Genomic DNA, 24793 nt, shown 5'->3' with positions numbered 1-24793 from the left:
TTTCACCAACCCAAAGCTTGCAATGACTTTGATCAATGAATCAGACCCGTTTTTTTGCGGATGTACGGTCCGCAAAAGTGTCTCACGCTGAACACACATGGATGACATCCGTGTGTCATCAGTGTGACACGTACCGGCGCTTGGGAATCAGCGCAACAGCTAGCGCTCTTCCCACGCGCCAGGTGCTGAATACTTCCATCATCATGGTCCCCAGCCAGCGCTGCGATCAGTAAATAATACAATCCATATACTCACCTGTCCGGAGATGTCCCCCGCTGTAATCCTCTGACCGCTGATGTCGGGGAGAATGAGCCGCTCCAGCAAGTGGGCCCCAGAGCTGCACTGAGCTCAGGAGCGGTGTCATTCTCCCTGGTGTCATCGGTCAGAATTACAGCGGGGGACACTTAGGACAGGTGAGTATATGGATTTTATTAGTTTAATCTTATTTTTACACAGGGATACTGTGGTAGAAGACTACTACTACCCTCATCACTGTCCCTGCTGGTGCTGATCGCTTGGGAACAGCGCCAACTGTAGTGTTGATTCCCAGGTGCCGGCCTGTGTGATCCTGATGCAGCACACGGGAGGCACATGGTTGCAACACGTGTGACACACGCGGATATCTTCGGTACCGAAAATATACGGATGTGTGAAACCAGCCTTAGGAAGATGCTTTTAAGGCAGGCGTCACAAAAATGAGATAACATCGGATGCGATACGCTAATGACCCTTGGCTCAGCGAGCAGGAGCCGAGTGTCATGCTACTGTGCTGCGATCCTCTCGCATGAGAGGATCGCAGCATCGCTGCGGAGGAGACAAAGTAATTTCTCTATCTCCGTCATGGCCTGACTCGCTGTATATTGGACTGCACTGGGCTGACATGCGTGTGCAGTCCGATGTTTCACTCGCACCCATAGACTTGTATGGGTGCGAGCAAATTCAGTCTCGCTGCAAATTGCAGCATGCTGCCATTGTTCTCTCATACCGAATCAGCATGAGAAAATAATCGCTGGTCTGAGCAGCCACATAGAATATCACTGGGCCGAGCGCTACGCGATGTTTTATCGCATAGCACTCGGCCGTGTTATACGGTAGTGTGACTCCGGGCTAATTGTGATATCCAGCTCAAATGAAGGGTGGCCATACCCTTACCTGCACTCAATGCAGAAACCTAAAGCTAAAACCAATAGAAATTAACTGGAGTCAAGTTGGTATGCATGCAAAATAGAAGCATGTTCAGACTGGCCGAGAAACCGACGAAAACCAAAATAGAAACAAAATAAATAAATACCCTGCTGTTAATAAATAAGTAAAAGCAATAAACATATAAATAACATTGGGTACTTCATAAACACCGTTTTTCATTAAAAAAAAGGCGCAGAAGCCATCCCACCAGCGTCAAGATGTACCCAAACCCGAGCTTGAGTACACCTCGATGTTGGTGGGATGGCTTCTTCGCTTTTTTTGATCAAAAACAGTGTTTACCAAGTTTCTCGGCCAGTCTGAACATGCATGCATACCAACTTGACTCCAGTTAATTTCTATTGGTTTTAGCTTTAGGTTTCTGCATTGAGTGCAGGTAAGATTATGGCCACCCTTCATATGAGCTGGATATCACATATAGGCTATGTGCACACGGTGCGTTTTTGGTGCGTTTTGTTTGCACAGATATGGGCATTGTAATCCTTATCCCAGAATTTCCTATGAGAATTTGGAAGATCTGTGCACATGATCAGGAATTTTCCTGACAGGATTTCATGTGCGTTTAAATATGCAGCATGTCAATTCTTTGTGAGGATTTGCCAGTGGTTTTCCTATACAATGCATTAGAAAAAACGCCTGGCAAATACGCAGGCAAAAACGCACAAAAAAACGTGTGGAATTTCAGCAGCTTTTTTGCTGCCAACAACAGGTGCAGGACCATGCAGAAACGCTGCAGAAATTTCTGCAAGCAAATACTCATCGTGCGCACATACCCTTCAAAGCATCTCGCTAGCTGTGTGTCCATGTTCGGGACCCGGTCCTTCACAGCCCTTATTAACACAGGACGTAACTATGACGCAGGGTAAGGTTTTAATATTAGAGGTTAGGACCATCCGGAGCTTGGGTACACCTTGACGTTGGTGGGATGGCTTCTAAGCTTTTTTTTTTTTTTTTTTTATCAAAAATGGTGTTTACTAAGTACCCAATGTTATTTATATGCACTACTGGTTTTACTTATTTATTTACAGCAGAGTATTTATTTGTTTTATTTATTTTGTTTGTTTTTCGGCCAGTCTGAACATGCTTCTATTTCGCATGCATACCGACTTGACTCCAGTACATTTCCTTTGGTTTTAATAAAAGGAAAAGTTACAATCTCTAAGGTAGCCGTAGATGCATTTTTAAATAAAATGTACATCTATTATCGCTGTGCTTGATAAGTAGGCTGTCCTTGCTAATGTACGGTCAGATGTGTACTCTGAGTCAGGTGTTTACCTTCCATTGTGCCCACTCCCCTCCTTAAGCATCAGACCCTTCTTACAGCACTATGAATAATCAAGAGTAGGATTTAAACTCAAGTGCGGATTTAAAAAAAAAAACGCAAGAACGTAACTAAACAAAAACATTTATAATACTTACATTTTGCTAGACACATCGTAGCAGATAATCCTTTTATCTAATCCAATTGTGACAAGGAGAAGGTCATTTACTGGAGAGAAGCAGATGCCTGATGCTGGGGCCTTGTGAGCACTCTCAAACTTATGTAATGGATTCTGGCTATGCGCATCCCATAGCGTCACGCTGCCACTGTCAGATGCTGCACCAAGTAGAAACTTCTTTACATAGGAATATCTCAAATGCCGAATTGGCTAAAGAAACAAATATTGCCTTTAGTATAGAGAATATCAAGGCAAATAGAAACGAGGGCACACATAAATGAGTACCTGACTGCTGCCATGACCAAAAGGTGCACTGGATAAATTGGTAGTAACATTATACAATACGATTTCACCACTCATGGAGCCCGAGGCAATGTAGCTGTCATTCCCATTAAAAGTAACTGAAGTTATCTCATCTTTGTGATCCTAAAATAAAAAATAAAAGTTTCACAAAGAAAGGTCACGACTAAATAAAATGTACAGGGCCACTTTTCACTAATGTGCAGCTGCAGGCTATTCAATGGACTGCAGTTTAGATCAAGCCATTCGCACCAAAAATAATGAAAAACTTCTTACCTTCAAGGATCGATGTAGTCTTTTAGATTTTAAATCCCAGATGTTCACAGTGTTATCAAGGCCTCCACTGACCACATACTGGGAGATGGAGCTGAAATTCACACATGTCTGTCTTTTCTAGTAATTGAAAGATTTTAAACAATTACTAATGGGTAAATATTTCCTGACAAGGACAATCTCATAGGAACACATTTTAACAGTTCATACACAAAAACACCAATGTTACATGATGGCTAACTGTAAATATTTTTGATTAAATAGTAGTAATCCAACTTCACAATTCATATCAAAACACTCAGTTGCGTTCACAATTCTTTTTATGTTCAGAACAAAATAAATCTTAAAATATTTTATTGCTTGCACATTCGGCACAGAGATTGACCTGGTGATATGTATTCTGGGAATAAAAGTCTTTACATCAGACACTGCACAATAAATGGATGTATGAACAATGACCTGCCCCTCAGCAAGCTGTCATAAATGTTAACTGTTTCCAACTTGAGTACTAACTATTCTTTTTTATATATGCAATGCAGTTCATTTATAAGGTTAACCAACTTATTAACTACTGAAGTGGCTCCGTTATAGCAGGGGTGGACAACCTTTTCTGGTTCCAGGACCACAATGACATTTTAAAGCTATTCCAAAGGCCTAAAAATAGCCTAAAGCGGTATCATGATCTGTATAAAACATTATAATTAACTTTCACGACTTTATAGTGAAAAGAAGAAACAACTCCATCGTGTTCAATCCATAACCTAACATTTTGATCTAGAGAAAGACAAAACCCCCATGAGGTAGATGCCAATTGCCCCATATTAGGGTAAAAATTCCTTCCCAACGCTACATAAAACAATCAGACTAGTTCCCTGGATCAACGTCTTATCACAAAATCTAGTACCCATAACCTGTAATATATTTTTCAAGAAAAGGTCCAGGTCAGCCTTAAACTTTTAAAATAAATCAACCATTACAACATCATATGGCAGTTTCAGAGTTTCACTGCTTTTACAGTAGAGTATTGCCATCTGTGATGACTAAACCTTTTTTCTAGACCTAGAGGATGTGCTTTTCTCATTGTTACAGGCCTAGAGAAAAATTGCTGTGCTGTCCCCTCATATATATGTACATTTAAATAATTTTCCTAACTGAACTCCAAATTTGATAACCTTTCTTAGTACTACAGTCCACCCATTCCCTTAATAAATTTGGTCGCACTTCTCTGCACACGCTCTATTTCAGCTTCAGCTTTCACCCTTCTTATATACCAATAAAATTGTACACTGTATCCCAAGTGTGGCTGCACTAGTGACTAGTATAGAGGCAAAACTATGTTCTGGTCAAGAGCATCTATGACTTATATGGCATTCCAAGCAACTGCCTAACAGTGGTCATTAAAGTTGAGTTGGACGTCCACCATAACATCCAAAGCTTTTACAAAGACCATTTTACCCTGTCTCTAATCATTTTATACATAACTACATTTTATTTCCTCAGCCCAAGTACATAACGTGCTTTCACATTGTGCTAAGGCACCCATCCAGTGGCTCACATCGGAGCTTACATCTGAATCCCTCCCACAAAAAGAGATTTGGACATATGTGCCGACGGGCCATAGACTATAATAGTGTCGACAGAGTGAACGAGCGCTCTGCCGTGCATCATTTTCAGGCGTATACACCTACTGGAGGCATACACTAAGACATAGTAGTAGTTTTTGTCAGTATTAAGAGCTACACACCGCTCGAAACGCTTAGACCCGGTGTCTCTATTTTTTAATGTTTGTTTTTAATCATACCATTAAATGTGATGTTTTAATTTTTTCTCATCTATTTTTCGATGGCTAGATTTACCTTCCCTTTCCTGCATTCAGCATACTCCGGGACCGGCCTGATAACTTTCTCCACCGCGCCCTCATGTTCGGTATTTCCCACACTGGTGAGCGGATATTTCTTTTAATTTTTCTAAGTGTAAACACCCGAAAACGATGCACGTCAAAGCACACGTTCGCTCTTGGCAACAGTCTATGGCCCCATCAGCGCATACGTCCGAATCCCGTTTTGCAGGGGGTTTGGACGCAAGCCTCGACGGGGCCACCGAATGGGTGCCTAAAACGCAATGTGAAAGCACCTTTAGATTTATCTACATTAAACTTCCTTTGTCATTTCTCAGACCAAGCCTCTCTCTCACATAATTCTTCTAATATTAAATTATCCTCCTCTGTACGTATTACTTTGCAGGGTTTATTATTATCTGCTAATTTTGAAGTTTTACTCTGTATGCCCTCTAGAAAATTAATAAAAATAAAAAGAGGAGGGCTCAATACTGACCACACTGTTAACCATGACCCAATCAGACTGTGTACCATTAACAACCACAGTTTCCTTTCACTGAGCCAGTTATTAACTGCATCATTGCAATTGTTTTTTTCACTTGAAAGAGACGCTAGTCCAGTGCTGAAACGCGTTGTGGAAATAAAAACCGTTCAACTCATCTTGGTCCTAAGGATTCTTCATTACAGCAGTGCAGCCTTTTATAGTGTCGTCCAAATTGGTCAAATATTTACGCCATCTTCCCCTCCTATACAGTAATTGTCCTTCCCCTGGCCTCTAGTGTAAACACTACTCCAAACTTCTAGCCATTCTTTCCCCCATGCAAAGCTACACTCTCCCCATTGAGGTTCGATCTATGCCTACCATGCAGTCTGTATCCAACAGAGACGTCAGCCCAGTTCTCCAGCAACTCAAAATCCTCCTTACTGCTACAATTCCTGAGTCACTTATTTAAATTGCTAATCTCTTGCTGCCACTCTGGCATGGCACAGGTAGTATTTCAGAGAAAAGTACCTTTAAAATGTCTTGCCTTAAAGGGGTTGTCCAGTCTAAAATGACAAATCTGCAGTCACTCTATGTGACAGCAGACTTGTGAAACCAGCTGTACAGTATGAAAATTAAAAGCACTCATTGCAAAACAATGACAGATAGAGCAAGTCAATTGTAAATTTGCTTTTTTTTGCTGTCTGACTAAACCAATTTAATAACATGAGAATATGACTTCAGGGACCTACTTTGTAGCTTGGTAGTTGCGGTCAATGTGCACCATGACCACCGAGTCCTCATCAGCTCTCCTAGTAATCTATCAACCCGACACACAATGTGTTAAACTCGAGTGCCAGGAAGACCGCAAACAGTTAGACTATCCTGGTCTTTATGAAAGATTGCCCTGTCTGTCCGTCTAATAATTAAGTGTAATAAATGTAATAATATATATGCTAGTCAGAGTTCAAGAACTCCCAGCTATCACGAAAAAGAGTCACTTTCTCTCCTGTTTGGAATCTAGAAAGAAAGAAATTGTGCATGCATGCTGCTCCTTCTTAATGGGAGTTGAACCATAGGGACTTATGAGAGTTGGTGTAAATTGATTTGCATATTCCAATCAATGAGCCAAGAAATTGTTCTGTGGCAGCAACGTGAGAGTACCGTCTCTTAGGGTGCTTTCACAACTGCGTTAGTTTCCCCATAGAGGCATATGTCGGAACTCCACTACAAAATGGGATTCGGATGCATGTACCAATGGAGCCATACACCGTAATGGTGCCGGCAGAGCGAACATGTGTGTACTCCTGCTGGAAGCGGACACTTAGATGCAGTCTACTATTTCTGGGTGTCCGCCTCCAAGCGGACGCAAGTCCCGACAGGACGCACAAGCGTGTAACTAAACGCAACGTGAAAGCACCCTTACCTACCAATATATGCGGCTCTTCTTATGATCAACCAGTCTAGCATGAAGTCACATATGCTTCACGCCGTGACATCACACCAGGTTAGCTAGTTAAAAGACGAGTGGCAGATGCCGACAGGTACTCATGTACCCATGCAGGGGAAAACACCATTGTTGTGGACAATGGCATAGACTCACATCAACTCTAATACTCATCTATCCTAGCTATGGCCTACACCACACTTCACTCTGACAAGGTTGATACATGTCAGAAGCCATCAGATACAGGTAAGCAAGTCTATGACCAGATGCTTAGGGTCACACAAAATAATATCACAGGCGTCCTGTGGCCCCATCCAAAATAGTGATTAAGTAAGGTTCATTTCATGGTAAAAAAATACCTGGCCACATGATTTTCCAGGCGAGAACAATTAAGGCAATACCAAACACATGCTGGCATAGGGCATTTGTTAGCTATAGTGCAGGCTCAACTCCTGAGCCAATGGAAAACAAAAAGTATATGCAAAAGAAAAACTGCACACCACAAAAAATGAGACTTTATTGTGAAAAAAGAACAATTGCTGTGTTATATTTGTTCTCTTTTATTTTCATAATAAAGTCTCATTTTTTTTATGTGCAGTCTTCTGTTTGCATATACTTATGTTTTCCAATGGTTGATTTTACATGCTTGACTGGTACGCCACACAAATTTATAGTTATTATCGCCGCAATTTGGTTCAGTTCCTGAGCCCGCACCATACAAACTGACCCTACGTATAAGTTGAATTTCCACATACTTGCAAGTGTCCGCAAATCTGAACAGTTTGCATTTCGATCTGATCAGCAAAATGCTCAGTGCCATTTTACTTACTGGTGAACATCATAAAGGGAGCCAATAACATCAGGCCAGGCATGCGGGGTTGCTCATACTGCCCCGCAGCCATCACATGGTCTAGTGCTGTATAAAAGATGTGGGCCAGCAAAGCAGAGCCATTTTAGAATTTTACAGCCTAGAGATGGTTAGAGCGCACAGCTCATTACACAGAAAAACGCCAAAACTGGATTGTGTTGTACTACTACACTAGTGCTAAAGCACGATGAAAATGGAGTGGTAACCAGTCTGTGAATAATATTCCAAAGATTCAACTACTATAGGGAGGTGCTGTACCTGCATATTTATGTGCCTGTGAATTAACTGATCTGTGAAATACTGCAGTAACAGCACCTTAATAACAGATTTTTTTTTTAATATTCACACATTGAAATTCTAACCAGGCGGAGAGTTTAATACTGTATCTTGATTTTGCTAGTAAAGAAGAATCCTGAAACTTAGACTTGTGTGTCACAAGCAGGGTAGCCATATTTTTTTCTTTTTAAATACAAAATCACAAATCTCCAGAATCCAAAATTTTCAAACAACTGTCTACCTCACAAAGTGTGAGTTATACTTTTTTTCTTTGCACTTATTTGTTGTAGCAGTCCAATATTAGATCGGTACACAATACACAAATGCAGCGGCATGTTGCAGGTGCTTGCATTTGGGGCATGAAACTAACACATTTTTCTTGTCCAGTTATATTTTTGTAAAGTACTGAGGCTGCAGTTTAAAAAATATTTTATATAACAGACACATTTTATTTTGTAATACCTGTTTTAATAGTCCAATTTATCAACTGTACACCCCATGACCATAGTGCCTGCTGTTGCCGCATTTTCATTTCCAAGCATGTACCTACATGTACTTTCTTTGCAACATAGCATTTTGGGTTATCGTGTTCAGCCTAAATGGAAGTTTGCTGGATGCCATTTTACAAAAAAGCTGTGCCTGCTACATTTTTGCACAAAATTTACTGTGTTTTGGCCATCATATTTTCAACACATCACGACTCACCTTCTTTGTGATTTTTTTGTGAAATTAAATTTTATTGTCCCTGCACCTGAGGTGACTTTTTGCTCAATAAAATACTGCGCAGGATTTTATGCAAAGGAAAGGAAGGAGTAGCTCTGCCGCTAACTTCTCCCTCCTCCTCTTTATATAAAATCTTATCAGTAGAAACTCTAATCCCCTGAGTAATGTAAATGCATGAATGCAGATTTTACCTGTGAATTGAGAATTCTGAGAATTACTGCTCAGTCCTGGCAGAGAAAGAGGCAGATTTCTCTGATAAGATATATTACCAAGTTGTTTATTTTCACGTGTACTATTGGTTTATGAAATAAAAATTAAAACGATGATTATTCTTTGATAAATCCCATTAGAGATCTAAGTTGTCTTATTGGTCATCGTTAAAACTAAAATTTAGGAAACCTGGAGATATGAAGCTCTATTTTGCTCCAGAAGTTTCAATTACCTGCACCGTACTATTTTCAAGTATCCATTATGTCTTCTGTTAGACTACAGCTGATGCCTATGCAGGCCATAACAATCGACTTGCCATTTAAAATTGAGGATAGAAAGTACTACAAAGCACAGTGAGCAGTAGTTGGAGTAATTCCTAAACAAATTAAAAGGTAGCTCAATTTTGCCCAGTCACAATTTATATTAAAATTTAATTAAATGAATAGGAGCTGATCTGTAGTACCTGGAAGAGGCCACTTAACGATGTGACAAAGTGGTGATGTTCTGCGCCATACACTGCTCACATCCATCCACTGTTGGAGCTAATAACAGCTGATCAGTGGAGGTGCCAGGTGTCAGCGATCTGATATTGCTGACTTATCCTAAGGTCACGATCAGTATTTGGTCAGTATTACACATCAGCATTTGTAAGCCCAAACCAGGAGTGGGTGATAAATACACAAGTGGTGACGTGTTTCTATTATACTTTTCCACTCCTGATTTTGGCTTACATATACTGATGTAAAACACTGACCAAATAATGAACGTGTCCTAACATGTCATCAATATCCTAAAAGTAGAAATCCCTTTTAAATAAAAAAAAATAAAGATTCACATTCACATGATCTTGAAACAGTTAAACCATATGCAAATTATCAAACAAAAACTTGGTCAACTATGAAAAAAAGATGGCGGAATTAAATTTAGAGGTATTAATACTAGATACTAAATAGATAATGGAAAATATATAAAATAGATACGTTTTCAAAGCAAGCTTATAGTTTTGCTAAAGCAAAATACATTAAAACCTTTTGAGCTGACCACCCAACATGCAACGAAAAATGTTTTTCTAGGGAAGTAGTCCCCTTAAAGGGGTATTCAAGTTCGGAAGGTAAACCCTAACTATGAGATAGGTGTTAGCTTGCCTATTGCAGGCAGCAGACTGCTGAAACAGGAAACAATCCCACGAACCGTTGCTCTTAAAGGGGTTGTCCGGTCCAAATCGATAAGTCTGCAGTCACTCTGTGTGACTGCAGACTTATGAATCCCCCCAAGGCACGCGCTATGCGCTGCAAGTATTCATCAGTTTCTGAGCTGGGACCGGAGGGTATGTATAAGTTCCACATACTCCGGCTTACATACTACTTGCTTCCATACACTTGACAAGGCGCGGCCTCGCTAAACACAAATGCATGGAGCGACGCCACGCCCAGTAGATGGGCTCTGGCCGGGTGTACTGTATAACTCATACATACCCTTCGTTAGCGGATCAGAAACTGGCGAATCCCCGCAGCACACAGTGAGTGCGCTGTGGGGATTCATAGGTCTGCAGTCACATAGAGTGATTGCATACTTATCGATTTGGACCGGGCAACCCCTTCAAGAGCACCATTGAGTGTTGCCGTGGTCCATCATGCGAACCCTGCTCTATTCATTCTTATGGAAGTGCTAAAGACCAGCCGAACGCAGAGTTCCCATTAAGAATGAATGGAGTGCCAATGTGCATGATAGACATTTGCTATATTTGCATGGGGCTCTTCAAAGTTCTGGCTCTCGTGACTGTTGGGGGGGTGGGGTGGGTCAGACCCCCAGCTATCAGTAAGTTATCTCCTAACGAATGGGTTGATCATAACTTCCAAAAATGAAAATACTCCTTCAAAGGAGAGGACAATATAGATGAAAGTTGCAGGAATTAAAAATTTGTCAAAAAATAATCTGGTCTAGATACCTTTGTCTTTAACCCCTTAAGCCCCGCGGGTGGTTTGCACGTTAATGACCGGGCCAATTTTTACAATTCTGACCACTGTCACTTTATGAGGTAATTACTCTCGAACGCTTCAACGGATCCCCCTGATTCTGAGACTGTTTTTTCGTGACATATTGTACTTCATGATTGTGGAAAAATTTCTTCGATATCACTTGCGTTTATTTGTGAAAAAAACGGAAATTTGGCAAAAATTTTGAAAATTTTGCAATTTTCAAAATTTGAATTTTTAAGCCCTGAAATCAGAGCGATATGTCACACAAAAGAGTTAATAAATAACATTTCCCACATGTCTACTTTACATCAGCACAATTTTGGAACCAAAATTTTTTTTTGTTAGGGAGCTATAAGGGTTAAAAGTTGACCAGCGATTTCTCATTTTTCCAACAAAATTTACAAAACCATTTTTTTAGGGACCACATCACATTTGAAGTCACTTTGAGAGGTCTTTATGACAGAAAATACCCAAAAGTGACACCATTCTAAAAACTGCACCCCTCAAGGTGCTCAAAACCACATTCAAGAACTTTATTAACCCTTCAGGTGCTTCACAGGAATTTTTTGAATGTGGAAGAAAAAAATGAACATTTAACTTTTTTCACAAAAATGTTAATTTAGACCCAATTTTTTTTATTTTCACAGGGGTAACAAGAAAAAATGGACCCCAAAATTTGTTGTGCAATTTCCCCTGGGCACGCAGATACCCAATATTTGGGGAAAAAATACTGTTTGGGCGCACGGCAGGGCTCGGAAGGGAAGGAGCGCTATTTGACTTTTTGATTGTAAAATTTGCTTGAATAATTAGCGGACGCCATGTTGTGTTTGGAGAGCCCATGTGTGCCCAAACTTTGGAGCTCCCCCACAAGTGACCCCATTTTGGAAACTAGACCCCCCAAGGCACCTTTCTAGATGCATAGTGAGCACTTGGAACCCCCAGGTGCTTCACAAATTGATTCGTAACAATGAAAAAGTGAAAAAAAAAAACACTTTTTCATTTTTATGAATCAATTTGTGAAGCACCTGAGTGTTCCAAGTGCTCACAATGCATCTAGATAGGTGCCTTGGGGGGTCTAGTTTCCAAAATGGGGTCACTTGTGGGGGAGCTCCAATGTTTGGGCACACAGCGGCTCTCCAAACGCAACATGGTGTCGCTAACAATTTGAGCCGATTTTCCGTTAAATTTGTTAGAGGACACCATGTTGCATTTAGAGAGTCCCTGTGTGCCCAAACATTGGAGCTCCCCCACAAGTGACCCCATTTTGGAAACTAGACCCCCCAAGGCACCTATCTAGATGCATAGTGAGCACTTGGAACCCCCAGGTGCTTCACAAATTGATTCGTAACAATGAAAAAGTGAAAAAAAAAACACTTTTTCATTTGTATGAATCAATTTGTGAAGCACCTGAGGGTTCCAAGTGCTCACTATGCATCTAGATAGGTGCCTTGGGTGGTCTAGTTTCCAAAATGGGGTCACTTGTGGGGGAGCTCCAATATTTGGGCACACAGCGGCTCTCTAAATGCAACATGGTGTCCGCTAACAAATTTAACGCAAAATTGGCTCAAATTGTTAGCGACACCATGTTGCGTTTGGAGAGCTGCTGTGTGCCCAAACATTGGAGCTCCCCCACAAGTGACCCCATTTTGGAAACTAGACCCCCCAAGGCACCTATCTAGATGCATAGTGAGCACTTGGAACCCCCAGGTGCTTCACAAATTGATTCGTAACAATGAAAAAGTGAAAAAAAAAACACTTTTTCATTTTTATGAATCAATTTGTGAAGCACCTGGGGGTTCCAACTGCTCACTATGCATCTAGATAGGTGCCTTGGGGGGTCTAGTTTCCAAAATGGGGTCACTTGTGGGAGAGCTCCAATGTTTGGGCACACAGGGACTCTCTAAATGCAACATGGTATCCGCTAACAAATTGAATGGAAAATCGGCTCAAATTGTTAGCGGACGCCACATTGCGTTTGGAGAGCCCCTCTGTGCCCAAACTTTGGAGCTCCCCCACAAGTGACCCCATTTTGGAAACTAGACCCCCCAAGGCACCTTTCTAGATGCATAGTGAGCACTTGGAACCCCCAGGTGCTTCACAAATTGATTCGTAATAATGAAAAAGTGAAAAAAAAAACACTTTTTCATTTTTACGAATTAATTTGTGAAGCACCTAGGGGTTCCAAGTGCTCACTATGCATCTAGATAGGTGCCTTGGGGGGTCTAGTTTCCAAAATGGGGTCACTTGTGGGGGAGCTCCAATGTTTGGGCACACAGGGACTCTCTAAATGCAACATGGTATCCGCTAACAAATTGAATGGAAAATCGGCTCAAATTGTTAGCGGACGCCACATTGCGTTTGGAGAGCCCCTCTGTGCCCAAACTTTGGAGCTCCCCCACAAGTGACCCCATTTTGGAAACTAGACCCCCCAAGGCACCTTTCTAGATGCATAGTGAGCACTTGGAACCCCCAGGTGCTTCACAAATTGATTCGTAATAATGAAAAAGTGAAAAAAAAAACACTTTTTCATTTTTACGAATTAATTTGTGAAGCACCTAGGGGTTCCAAGTGCTCACTATGCATCTAGATAGGTGCCTTGGGGGGTCTAGTTTCCAAAATGGGGTCACTTGTGGAGGAGCTCCAATGTTTGGGCACACAGGGACTCTCCAAATGCAACATGATATCCGCTAACAATTTGAGCCGACAATTTGTTAGCGGATATCATGTTGCATTTGGAGAGTCCCTGTGTGCCCAAACATTGGAGCTCCCCCACAAGTGACCCCATTTTGGAAACTAGACCCCCCAAGGCACCTATCTAGATTCATAGTGAGCACTTGGAACCCCAGGTGCTTCACAAATTGATTCATAAAAATGAAAAAGTGTTTTTTTTTTCACTTTTTCATTTTTACGAATCAATTTGTGAAGCACCTGGGGGTTCCAAGTGCTCACTATGCATCTAGAAAGGTGCCTTGGGGGGTCTAGTTTCCAAAATGGGGTCACTTGTGGGGGAGCTCCAAAGTTTGGGCACAGAGGGGCTCTCCAAACGCAATGTGGTGTCCGCTAACAATTTGAGCCGATTTTCCATTTAATTTGTTAGCGGATACCATGTTGCATTTAGAGAGTCCCTGTGTGCCCAAACATTGGAGCTCCCCCACAAGTGACCCCATTTTGGAAACTAGACCCCCCAAGGCACCTATCTAGATTCATAGTGAGCACTTGGAACCCCAGGTGCTTCACAAATTGATTCATAAAAATGAAAAAGTGTTTTTTTTTTCACTTTTTCATTTTTACGAATCAATTTGTGAAGCACCTGGGGGATCCAAGTGCTCACTATGCATCTAGAAAGGTGCCTTGGGGGGTCTAGTTTCCAAAATGGGGTCACTTGTGGGGGAGCTCCAAAGTTTGGGCACAGAGGGGCTCTCCAAACGCAATGTGGTGTCCGCTAACAATTTGAGCCGATTTTCCATTCAATTTGTTAGCGGATACCATGTTGCATTTAGAGAGTCCCTGTGTGCCCAAACATTGGAGCTCCCCCACAAGTGACCCCATTTTGGAAACTAGACCCCCCAAGGCACCTATCTAGATTCATAGTGAGCACTTGGAACCCCAGGTGCTTCACAAATTTATTCATAAAAATGAAAAAGTGTTTTATTTTCACTTTTTCATTTTTACGAATCAATTTGTAAAGCACCTGGGGGTTCTAAGTGCTCACTATGCATCTAGATAGGTGCCTTGGGGGGTCTAGTTTCCAAAATGGGGTCACTTGTGGGGGAGCTCCAATGTTTGGACACACAGGGGCTCTCCAAACGCAACATGGCGTCCGCTAACAATTTGAGCCGATTTTCCATTCAATTTGTTAGCGGACACCATGTCGCGTTTGGAGAGCCCGTGATGTGCCTAAACAGTGGAGCTCCCCCACAAGTGTCCCCATTTTGGAAACTATACCCCTCAAAGATTTTATTAAGGTGTATAGTGAACATTTTGAACCCAGAGGTACGGCACATTATTTGTTTACATTAGGTCATCATATTGAATAAGTTTTCATTATTCTTGAGCGCAAGTGCTCGCTACTTGAGTTTGCATCGGGTACTCAGGTATGCACCATGTACAGCGTGTGCTCGAGTGACATGCTCGAGTCCCTGCTCCGCATGTTTCACGGTTATTAGACACCCAAAAAAAAACATGCGGGGATCGCTCGTGCATGGCAGGCAATCCCCGTAAAGTTTTTTGGCCGCGAAGCATATGGGGCAGAGACTCGAGCATGTCACTCAAATACCCACGATACTAAATGCATACCAGAGCACCCGATGCAAACTCAAGTAGCGAGCACTTGCTCTCAACACTAGTCGCCATATCGTCATCTTTTTTTCTTACTTTTGAAAAAAATCCCAACCCCAGCCCTAACCCTAGCACAACCCTAGCCCCAGCACAACCCTAGCCCCAGCACAACCCTAGCCCCAGCACAACCCTAGCCCCAGCACAACCCTAGCCCCAGCACAACCCTAGCCCCAGCACAACCCTAGCCCCAAACCCAGCCCTAACCCTAGCCCAATCCTAACTCAAGAGTTTATTTTTGACGCCGTTCCTTGTGCGGTATAAGTGATTAGACGACTTTATTCTTCGGGTCGGTGTGATTACAGCAATGCCAGAATCATATGGGGTTTTTATGACTGACAGCTGTCACACACTAAAAGACGCATTTTTTGTAAAATCTAGTTTTTGCATCGCCATATTTTGAGAGCTATAATTTTTCCAAATTTTGGCAGACAGTCATGTGACGGCTCGTTTTTTGCGGGATGACTTGACGTTGTTATTGGTGCCATTTTCAGGCACGTGACATTTTTTGATCGCTTTCTATTCCGATTTTTGGGAGGCAGAATAAACAAAAACCAACAATTCAGGAATTGTTTTTTTTTTTATTCTGTTCCGCGTGTGGTAAAATTGATGAGGCAGCTTTACTCTTCGGGTCAGTACGTTTACAGCGGTACCACATTTGTATAATTTTTCTATGTTTTGGCGCTTATACACAATAAAAGCTATTTTATAGAAAAAAACATTTTTTAGTATCGCTTTATTCTGAGAGCTATAACTTTTTTATTTTTCCGGCTGATGGAGCTATATGGCGGCTTGTTTTTTGCGGGACGAGATGACGTTTTCAGCGGTATCATTTTTATTTATATGCGTCTTTTTGATCGCGTGTTATTCCACTTTTTGTTTGGCGGTATGGTGATAAAGCATTGTTTTTTGCTTGGTTTTTTTTTTTTTTTTTTTACCGTGTTCACTGAAGGGGTTAACTAGTGGGACAGTTTTATAGGTCAGGTTGTTCCGGACGCGGCGATACCAAATATGTGTACTTTTATTGTTTTTTTTTTATTTTTTTTATAATAATATTTATTGATGGGTACATTATATTTTTATTTTTGGTGTATTATTTTTTTTATTTTTTTATAATATTTTTGCACATTTTTTTTTTTTTTTTTTTTTCCACTTTCACACAGTTTATACACTTTATTACTTTGTCCCACTCTGGGACTTTCACTTTTTTTTTTCTGATCGCCTGCATGGCACAGGAATGGAGCACCATCCCTATGCCATGAAGGCTGTCAGAAGTGCACAGTGTGAAGATTGCTTGGAGATGCACTGCGCATGTCCAAGCAATCTTCCTGCTCTCTGGTGACCCGGATGTTGTCATGACGACATCGGGTCGTCATGGCAACACCCGGGAAGCCTTTGCAGACTGCGCTGGAAGCCGGAAGAGGAGGTGAGTATCTGCGATCACCTCCCCTTGCCCCCGCAATGCCGCGATCGACTTCGATCGACTTCGATCGCAGCATCGCGGGGGTTAATGTGCTGGGAGCGGTGCGTGACCGCTCCCTGCACATAGTACCGGGTGTCAGCTGTGACAATCAGCTGACACCCGGCGGCGATCGCGCCCGCACAGCCTGTGTGCGCGCGCGATCGCCATGACGTACTAATACGGGTCTGGCTCTTAAGTCCCAGGGCACAGACGCGTATTAGTACGTCAGATGTTATTAAGGGGTTAAAGGGGTTTTCCCACAAACAAAAGTTCATTTTCATCAATAGATCTTGGAATAATAATAAGTTCCACAATTGGATGTGTTTAAATAAAATGTTCCTGTGCTGAGATAATCTTATAAATGTGTCCCTGCTATGTACTGTGTAATGGCTGTGCCTGACTGTACAGGAACATGGTCTGATCATACCACATCTCTTGGGCAGGGGAGGAAACAAAAAAAAAAAAAAAAAAAAAAAAAGAGTATACAGACATCACAGCAGAGAATTGCAAATTAATCTTTTTGTGAGGTAAAACATCTCCTTGCCTGTTTTTAAACAATGTTTTACTTCAAAGACAGAATCAGCTGTGATCCCCTGCTGTCCTGTCTATACACTCTTTTGCTTCCTCCCCTGCCCAGGAGATGTGGTATGATCAGACCATGTTCCTGTACAGTCAGGCACAGCCATTACACAGTACACAGCAGGGGAACATTTATAAGATTATCTCAGCACAGGAACATTTTATTTAAACACATCCAATTGTGGAACTTATTATTATTCCAAGATCTATTGATTAAAATGGAACTTTTGTTCGTGGGAAAACCCCTTTAAGACTGGGTTCATATATGTCAGTTGATGAATGTGATCTTGGGTTACGCTAACATCCACAGGCAGGTTCTAAAACAAAACAACTCTGAATGCAATTTTTTTTTTACCCAGGTCAAGGTCATGCAGTTGTTGCAGAGGATTGGGAAAGGATCTCCTAGAAATCCATGAGATCAGTTTTAGTGTCAGTTTCCCTCCCATTGAAAAAACACTGAATGGCCCAATAGATGGAAAGGAGGCCTGAGAAAGATTTCACTGTACATTTAAACCTTGGCTACACCTTACAATATTAACAAAAAACATCACCAAATCTTTTGCAAAACAAGTTTCACAAACTTTCTGTACATAGAACACAAAAGGAAAAAAGGCAAAAAGAACAATTTCAATATACTTACCCCCTCTGCTAGCTCTAGAAGAGGAACAGGTTTGGACTTACAACTTGAAACAACGATTTTATCGCCACTGCCAGAAGCGGTGACCAGAAAATGATCTGAACTTATAGTTAGGGACCATACAAAGAAAGCTGTGAAATTCGTTACTGACAGTGCAAAGGAGGATCGCTGGTATTAACCTGTATTTCTATCAACAAAGGTCGGTTTTAAGTTCAAATACAAAGAATGAAAAGCTGACGACAGGCCAGATAATCTCTGAAATGGCCAAAACCTCTAAATGGCAAAAAATAGAATTTGCTAACTTACTGTTGCCTCAGTACTCTGGATCTTAAAGCTTCACTTTGATTGAAGTTCAAAGCAAAGGCAACCACAGTGCTGCATCCTGAGAAATACACCAACCTTGTTTCAGGAAATATCTAAGCAAGTTCGTTCAAGCAACTATTTAATCAGCGAAAAACTGGGGCATATCCCATAATAAAAAAAAAACAACACATGAAATGTGCGCGCTTTAAAGCTTATTCCCCGCAAGAAACATTCTATCACTGTAATAATTAAAAACTTGGTGGAATTCTATTAACACTTTTCTTTTCTGGAATATTTAACTGCACAAAACAACATTATTTTGGATGTAACTTGCATTATTATAGTGTTCTTACAAGGATTCTTAGTGGCTTTTTATTTACTGATTTTCTGTACATGTGTTTTTCCAAGCATTTTTCCTTGTCCAGTAAAAAAAAAAAAAAATTTACAGAAAAAAAAACAAGGGAAAAATCGCCATAAACAAAACCTTCTTTGGGAAAAAAAAGCCACAAACCAAAACATTTTATATGTAGTGTATTTTATAATCATGATAGGACCTTAAAATAAGTACCTAGTCTCCCGATACTTATCTGCACGCAACCTCCGATCCTCACAAGATCTCCTTCTCTACTCACCTCTTATCTCCTCTTCCCACAATTGCATAGAAGATTTCTCCCGTGCATCCCCCCTACTCTGGAACTCTCTACCCCAACATATCAGACTCTCGCCTACCGTGGAAACCTTCAAAAGGAACCTGAAGACCCACCTCTTCCGACAAGCGTATGACCTGCAGTAACCCTCGCTCCACCATACCGCTGCACGACCAGCCCTGCCCTCACCTACTGTATCCTCACCCATCCCTTGTAGACTGTGAGCCCTCACGGGCAGGGTTCTTTCTACTCCTGTATCAGTCACTGACTTGTATTGTTCAAGATTATTGTAATTGTTCTTGTATGTATACACCCCTTTCACATGTAAAGCGCCATGGAATAAATGGGGCTATAATAATAATAATAATAATAATAATAATAATAATAAAGGTCCACTGGCTGAAAAGAAGCAAAAAAAAAAAAAGTAACGCACCAATGAAAAAGCTGTCAATCAGTTTTGTAACATAGGATAAGTAACTACTGGTCCTGTAAGACTTCCTAATACAGTCAACTATTGTAATTCTTAATCCCTTCCCACTTCAGCTAAATTTCACATTTGTGATTTTGTCGTCCCACCCCTCTCCTTTAAGAGCCATAACTTTTTTATTGTTCTGTCAACCTGGCCTTATAGTTTTGAGAGTATGCGGTTTTGCTTGCTTTAATGACACCATTCTCATTGCCATACAATGTCCAAGAATAAAAATTAAAACGTTTCATTGAAATTTTGGGTCTATGGCCAGTAAACTCCCCAAATCTCAATCCCACTGAGAATCTGTGGTCAATCCTCAAACAGCAGGTGGACAAATAACACAGAAATTGTGATAAATCCCAAGCACTGGGTTGTCATCAATCAGGATTTGGCCCAAGAGCTGATATCCAGTGTGCCAGGGCGAAGGGTAGAAGTCTTGAAAACTAAAAAGGACAACACTGTAAACATTGAGTCGTTGCATAAACTTGATGTATTTGTCAATAAAAGTATAAAAACCTATGAACTGCTGATGTACTTCAGTAAACCTTAGAAACATCTGACTAAAAGTTCTAAAATCACTGAAGCAGTAAAATTTGTGAGAACCAAAATATGTGTCAGTCTCAAAACTTTTGGCCACGATTTGATGTAGTGTAGTATATATGAAAAATGTATGTTCTGCTATGCAGCTCTGATGGGCTTCAAAGGAGGACAAAGATAGTAGGCTCTGACAGACATGACAACCCATCAGCATCTTGCAATTGTGTCATGAGGGAACTTAGAGCCAAATTCATTACATCTATATGTCACAGTCCGAGCATCCAAAATGATGAACAGACAATGTGCGGTTCTCATTTTTGGGTCTGTGAGGTACAGACAGTCCGTGGGTCTAAAGACCCAAACTTGACAGCCTCAAGACCCGCAGATAGTCTGGCATCACAGTCCATGCTCAGAAATAGACACAACTATGTCATTGCAGCATTAGGTTAAAGGGACGCTGTCAAACAGAATGACTGTTCAAAACATGTACAGGCGCTCGGTGCTCCAAGGCAGGGTCAAGCCTTTAGATACAACTTCCCACCTATCTCCATCCTTCTCTGGTTCTATTAAGCCAGAGCTGTCAATCAAAGAAGAGAGGGGTGAAGATTGAGGAAAAACAAGCAGGTGGCCAGGTGTATTTAAAGAAGAACTTCCATTAACATTTTTATCCTCTTAGTATGTTACAATCATCATATTATATTATGTGTACTTACAATTGCTCATTTTGCCTTTCTACCCAGATAATTCTTCTGTTGTCTCTGGTTTATGTAGAAACAGGAAGTCTCTTGTCCATGCAGATGTCATTCCCCTCTTTAACTCCTGACCCAGCTGCTCCACTCCTCCCCCGCAACAGACTTTTGCAGTGACTCATCACTTGTGCAAAGATAATTGACCTCCTGTTTCTACATAGAGCTTTATGAACCTGTGAAGTTTACAAATTGCGGATATTAGCATATTGTGCTGCTCCATATGCTGCATAGTGGATGTGTGCTGGAGCAGCCCAATATGTAAATCAGACCAGACTACCACATGCTGCATTTTTTTCTGTTCAGACCTGAGCTTTAAGTGGAAAATTGGCCCATGCGCGCTACCACACAGGCAACATTAGTCAGTGCACGGTCTGTTGTACACATGGGCTGAAAATTAATTTATGTGAATGTACTATATGCACTATGAGACTGCGGCCAAACACGCAGCCCAGTCTCCGCCAAGCCATGGCAGGTCAGTTTAGTTTCATAATTTTACGCCCATTCGCACAGTTACTGAGTAAGCCGAGCAATATGGCTTTGTCTTGATACATTCCCTTTATAATCCAAATCTGTTTTCAAAACTGCACCAGAAAACTTGACTGTGTGACCTCAACCTTAATGAAGCTAGGTACTAATCTAAACCACAGCGGTAATCAAAATTATTCAACCCCCATTGCAAATTAGGGTTTTAGCAGCATTTACAAACCTTCTGCTGTTTGCAATAAACCAATGAAAAAATAATACATTTAAATAGATCAACACAAGTGGTTGCAAATTCATCACAAAATGCCACACTTACTGACTACGGTAGAATTATTCAACCCCTTCACAAGTGTGTTTAATTACTTAGTAAAGCCCCTTTTGGCTGTTACGACCTGCTACACATGCGACTAAAAGCCAGACATTAGCCAAACATGCTGCAGCCACCTTCTTCAAATCCCAAAGATTTCCTTCTAAATCCAAACACTTGGTGAGATATGCTTGGGGCCATTGTCCTGTTGGAAGGTTTTATGATGCCCAAGCTTCAGCTTTCTCACAGGAGGCATGATGTTTTCTCCTAAGATTTCCTGACACCAGATTAAATCCATCTTGGCCTCCACATGCTGCAGGTTGGAGAAACCACTTTATATTAGTTGTGTTGAGCTACTTAAATTGTTCTTATTCGATTGGTTTATTGCAAAAAGAAGAAAGTTTGTAGACTTTGCTAATAAACCTAATTTGCATTGGGGCTTGAATAATTTTGATTGCAATTGTATGAGGCAGCAGGTAGATCTGTATCTTGGAGTACATGTCTAATTCTGCTAGTCTCCATTGCAGTAGCCATTTCTAATATTCTAACAACCCTGCGATGGTGCGGCAATAATGTACGCTGCAAATTGTGGTAGCTAAAAGCCGTTCGTAGTCGAGCATGCAAAATTACTGCACATGGGAAAGCGATTTTGGAATTGGAGGATGCTGACAGTCTCCCACTATCACATGTCTCTCCTTCAGCAGTCATTTTGAGAACAGGGGGCTGTGCAGGGGAAGAACCTGTTTTTATACACTTGTAAGTGCCAACAAATCAAGTCCCTAACACATCTGTTAACAAAGATTCACTGATAAATCATGACAATTACTATACATAGCTTTTTATCCCTTTAAGATGTGCAAGTTTAAGCTGTAAGTACTTAAAGAAGGTGTCCACTACTTGGAAAACCCCTTCCCATCCCTCACGCTTTGCCCTGATAAAATAATAAAGCTTTTGCTCCCCTCCCGTGCCGTTTCAGCGATGTCGGCACTTGCATTTCCGGGGGCTCTTATGTGGCTATTATGGCATGAGCCTGGCGCCCAATCAGCGCTGGCATCATTGTCTCCTTCAGACAAATCAAACATCAAGAGGAAGTCAGGGCTGCGGTTGCTCGTTCACTTCCTCTTGATGTTCGATTTGTCAGAAGGCGGGGACAATGCCAGCTCTGATTGGGTGCCAAGCTCACGTGTCATAACCGCACGAGAGCCCTGGACCGCGAGTGCCGACACCGCTGGAACAGTGCCAGCACAAGAGGTGAGTATAAGTTCCAAACATTTAGATCAAGAAGGGGTTGTCCTAGTAGTAGACAACCCCTTTAAGTTATAGTGATACACACATGTAGACTGTACCTACAACCCTTACTACTTCCACCAAAATACTGCACAAAATTCAATTATAGAATACATTGTTATTACTAGCTTCTACCAATATATAAGGATTAGCCAGTCTGTATACCAATACACTTGACTAATCCATAAGATAGGTCATCAATATTGCACCATTGAGAGTCTGACATCCAATACCAGTCATCCTCAACAATTAGTATTTACTGCTCTGGTGGCCAATGGATCTAAATTGTGGCTTTGATTCATCATTTGTGTTTTGCTTTTTTTTGTCAGTTTCATTTTTTATCTGATGATATTTGGTTCCTTTTTTCAAAATGGATCAAAGATTTTACGCAAAGTAAAAAAATTCTCTATTTTTGGCTTTAGTCTTTGTGACTTTTTAGCACAAAGTCACACATTTCGCAAAATTGAGTGAAAATACCTGGAATACATAAAATGGTGACTAGAGTACATTTTTAACAAATTCTGTGACCTTTTTAAAAAGTCACAAATGATGACTTAGGTAAAAACAACTGGCGACACTAAACTTCATCCACAATGATGAACTTCTAAAAAAAACAAAAACAAACATAATAGACAAAAAAAATTCTAATTAAAACTCAAGTAAGGCGCAAACGAAAAACAGAGGAAAACTACCAAAAAGTAGGGAAGAAAAAAAAGCAAGCCCAAATGCAACAATAAATCGGGCCCTTTGAGTGGAGCTTTGGCTCCATTCCATAAGTAGTGGCTCCTGTAGAACAGCTCCTATCAAAAGAATAAGAACTGTTCTGCAGCTCCATTCAAAGCGCCCAATTTATGAAAGCTTTTACACCAGCATTCTGGAGGCTGTGCTAAAATTTAGCAACTTTTGGTGTTCTTATGCAATTTTCGCTCAGCTCCAACAAAGTGGAAGGGATGGGGGTGTGGTGACCACCATTCATCAAATTCATGACGAGCGGTGGCGTTTGATATATCACAAATCTTACTATGGCAGAGATAGGACTGGGATTTGTGGCGGAGGGCACACAGAGGTGTACGCCACTAGTCTGATGCTCCCGATTCATGAAAAGGCGTACAAGCATCGGACTCCAACACATCTCATCATCAAGACCAACATGAACAACGCCAGTCTTGATGAATTGGGCCCTAAGTGTTTACATCTGTTGGCCACCAGAGCCATAACAGCTGATCGATGGGGAGCCAGGTGTGAGACTACCACAAACCAATATGGAAGACGTATCCTAAGGTATGTCATCAATCTTGGCTGGACAACCCTGAAATTTTCTTATAAGTATAATTATCTAAAGCAAACTTTTGCATTACACTATATTAACAGTGACAACTGTTAAAAAGCAAAATCCCACTGAATGAGAGGAGAGACAGATAATTGTAAAAATATGGAACAGACAAAACCATACTTTTTAAAGGAAATCGGCAAAGAAGGTTATCACTGTTTCATAAGATTAAAACAAAATTTTTTACTTTAAAATGTAAACTTGTACTTGTATGTATTACAATGAAAAGAGATCAACTATCAAACAAACAGCAATTACTTTCCTACATTGATGGGCTGTCCAGTGCTGCTTTTATGTCTTTATTGCATAGTGTAGTGATGTGTAATCGTTTTATTAGGCTATTCCGGAGACCAGGGAAGGGAAACAAATGTGTTTTCTAAACAGAAAAGGTCCATTGCCCTAATACAAGTTGACGCCTTTTCCATCAATGACTCATTAATGCAGGAATCGCACTGCACAGTGTGCCCAATCCATTTACTACTGCCTTACTTAAAATATAAGCAGATAGACGTATAGACAAACAGATCAATCTACAAATAGAAGTGGATCCAGAAGGAATGAGAAGTTTAGAGCTCACTGAACATTTTAGTTACCAATTCTATTCTTCCTTTAGGCCTCAATCACTTATTTTT

The 24793-nt window shown here is 41.0% G+C and overlaps 1 protein-coding gene across 1 annotated transcript in view; it reads right to left on the bottom strand.

Moving 5' to 3' along the window:
• NEDD1 (NEDD1 gamma-tubulin ring complex targeting factor) overlaps nt 1–24793 on the bottom strand; it is a 78944-nt gene that overhangs the window by 29774 nt on the left and 24377 nt on the right. The window contains exons 3-6 of the mRNA XM_073651576.1: nt 18053–18147; nt 3219–3335; nt 2928–3068; nt 2623–2852 (exon numbers count right to left, since the gene is read on the bottom strand). Coding sequence (XP_073507677.1) covers nt 2623–2852; nt 2928–3068; nt 3219–3335; nt 18053–18147 — 583 coding nt within the window. The remainder of the gene's footprint in view (nt 1–2622; nt 2853–2927; nt 3069–3218; nt 3336–18052; nt 18148–24793) is intronic.

The sequence above is a fragment of the Phyllobates terribilis genome, unplaced genomic scaffold (genome assembly GCF_046119375.1).
Source record: "Phyllobates terribilis strain yellow unplaced genomic scaffold, ASM4611937v1 Scaffold_11__3_contigs__length_659146591, whole genome shotgun sequence".
Taxonomy (NCBI): domain Eukaryota; kingdom Metazoa; phylum Chordata; class Amphibia; order Anura; family Dendrobatidae; genus Phyllobates; species Phyllobates terribilis.
The sequence above is the reverse complement of the archived record's forward strand: the minus strand, read 5'-3'. Positions and strand labels throughout refer to the sequence as shown.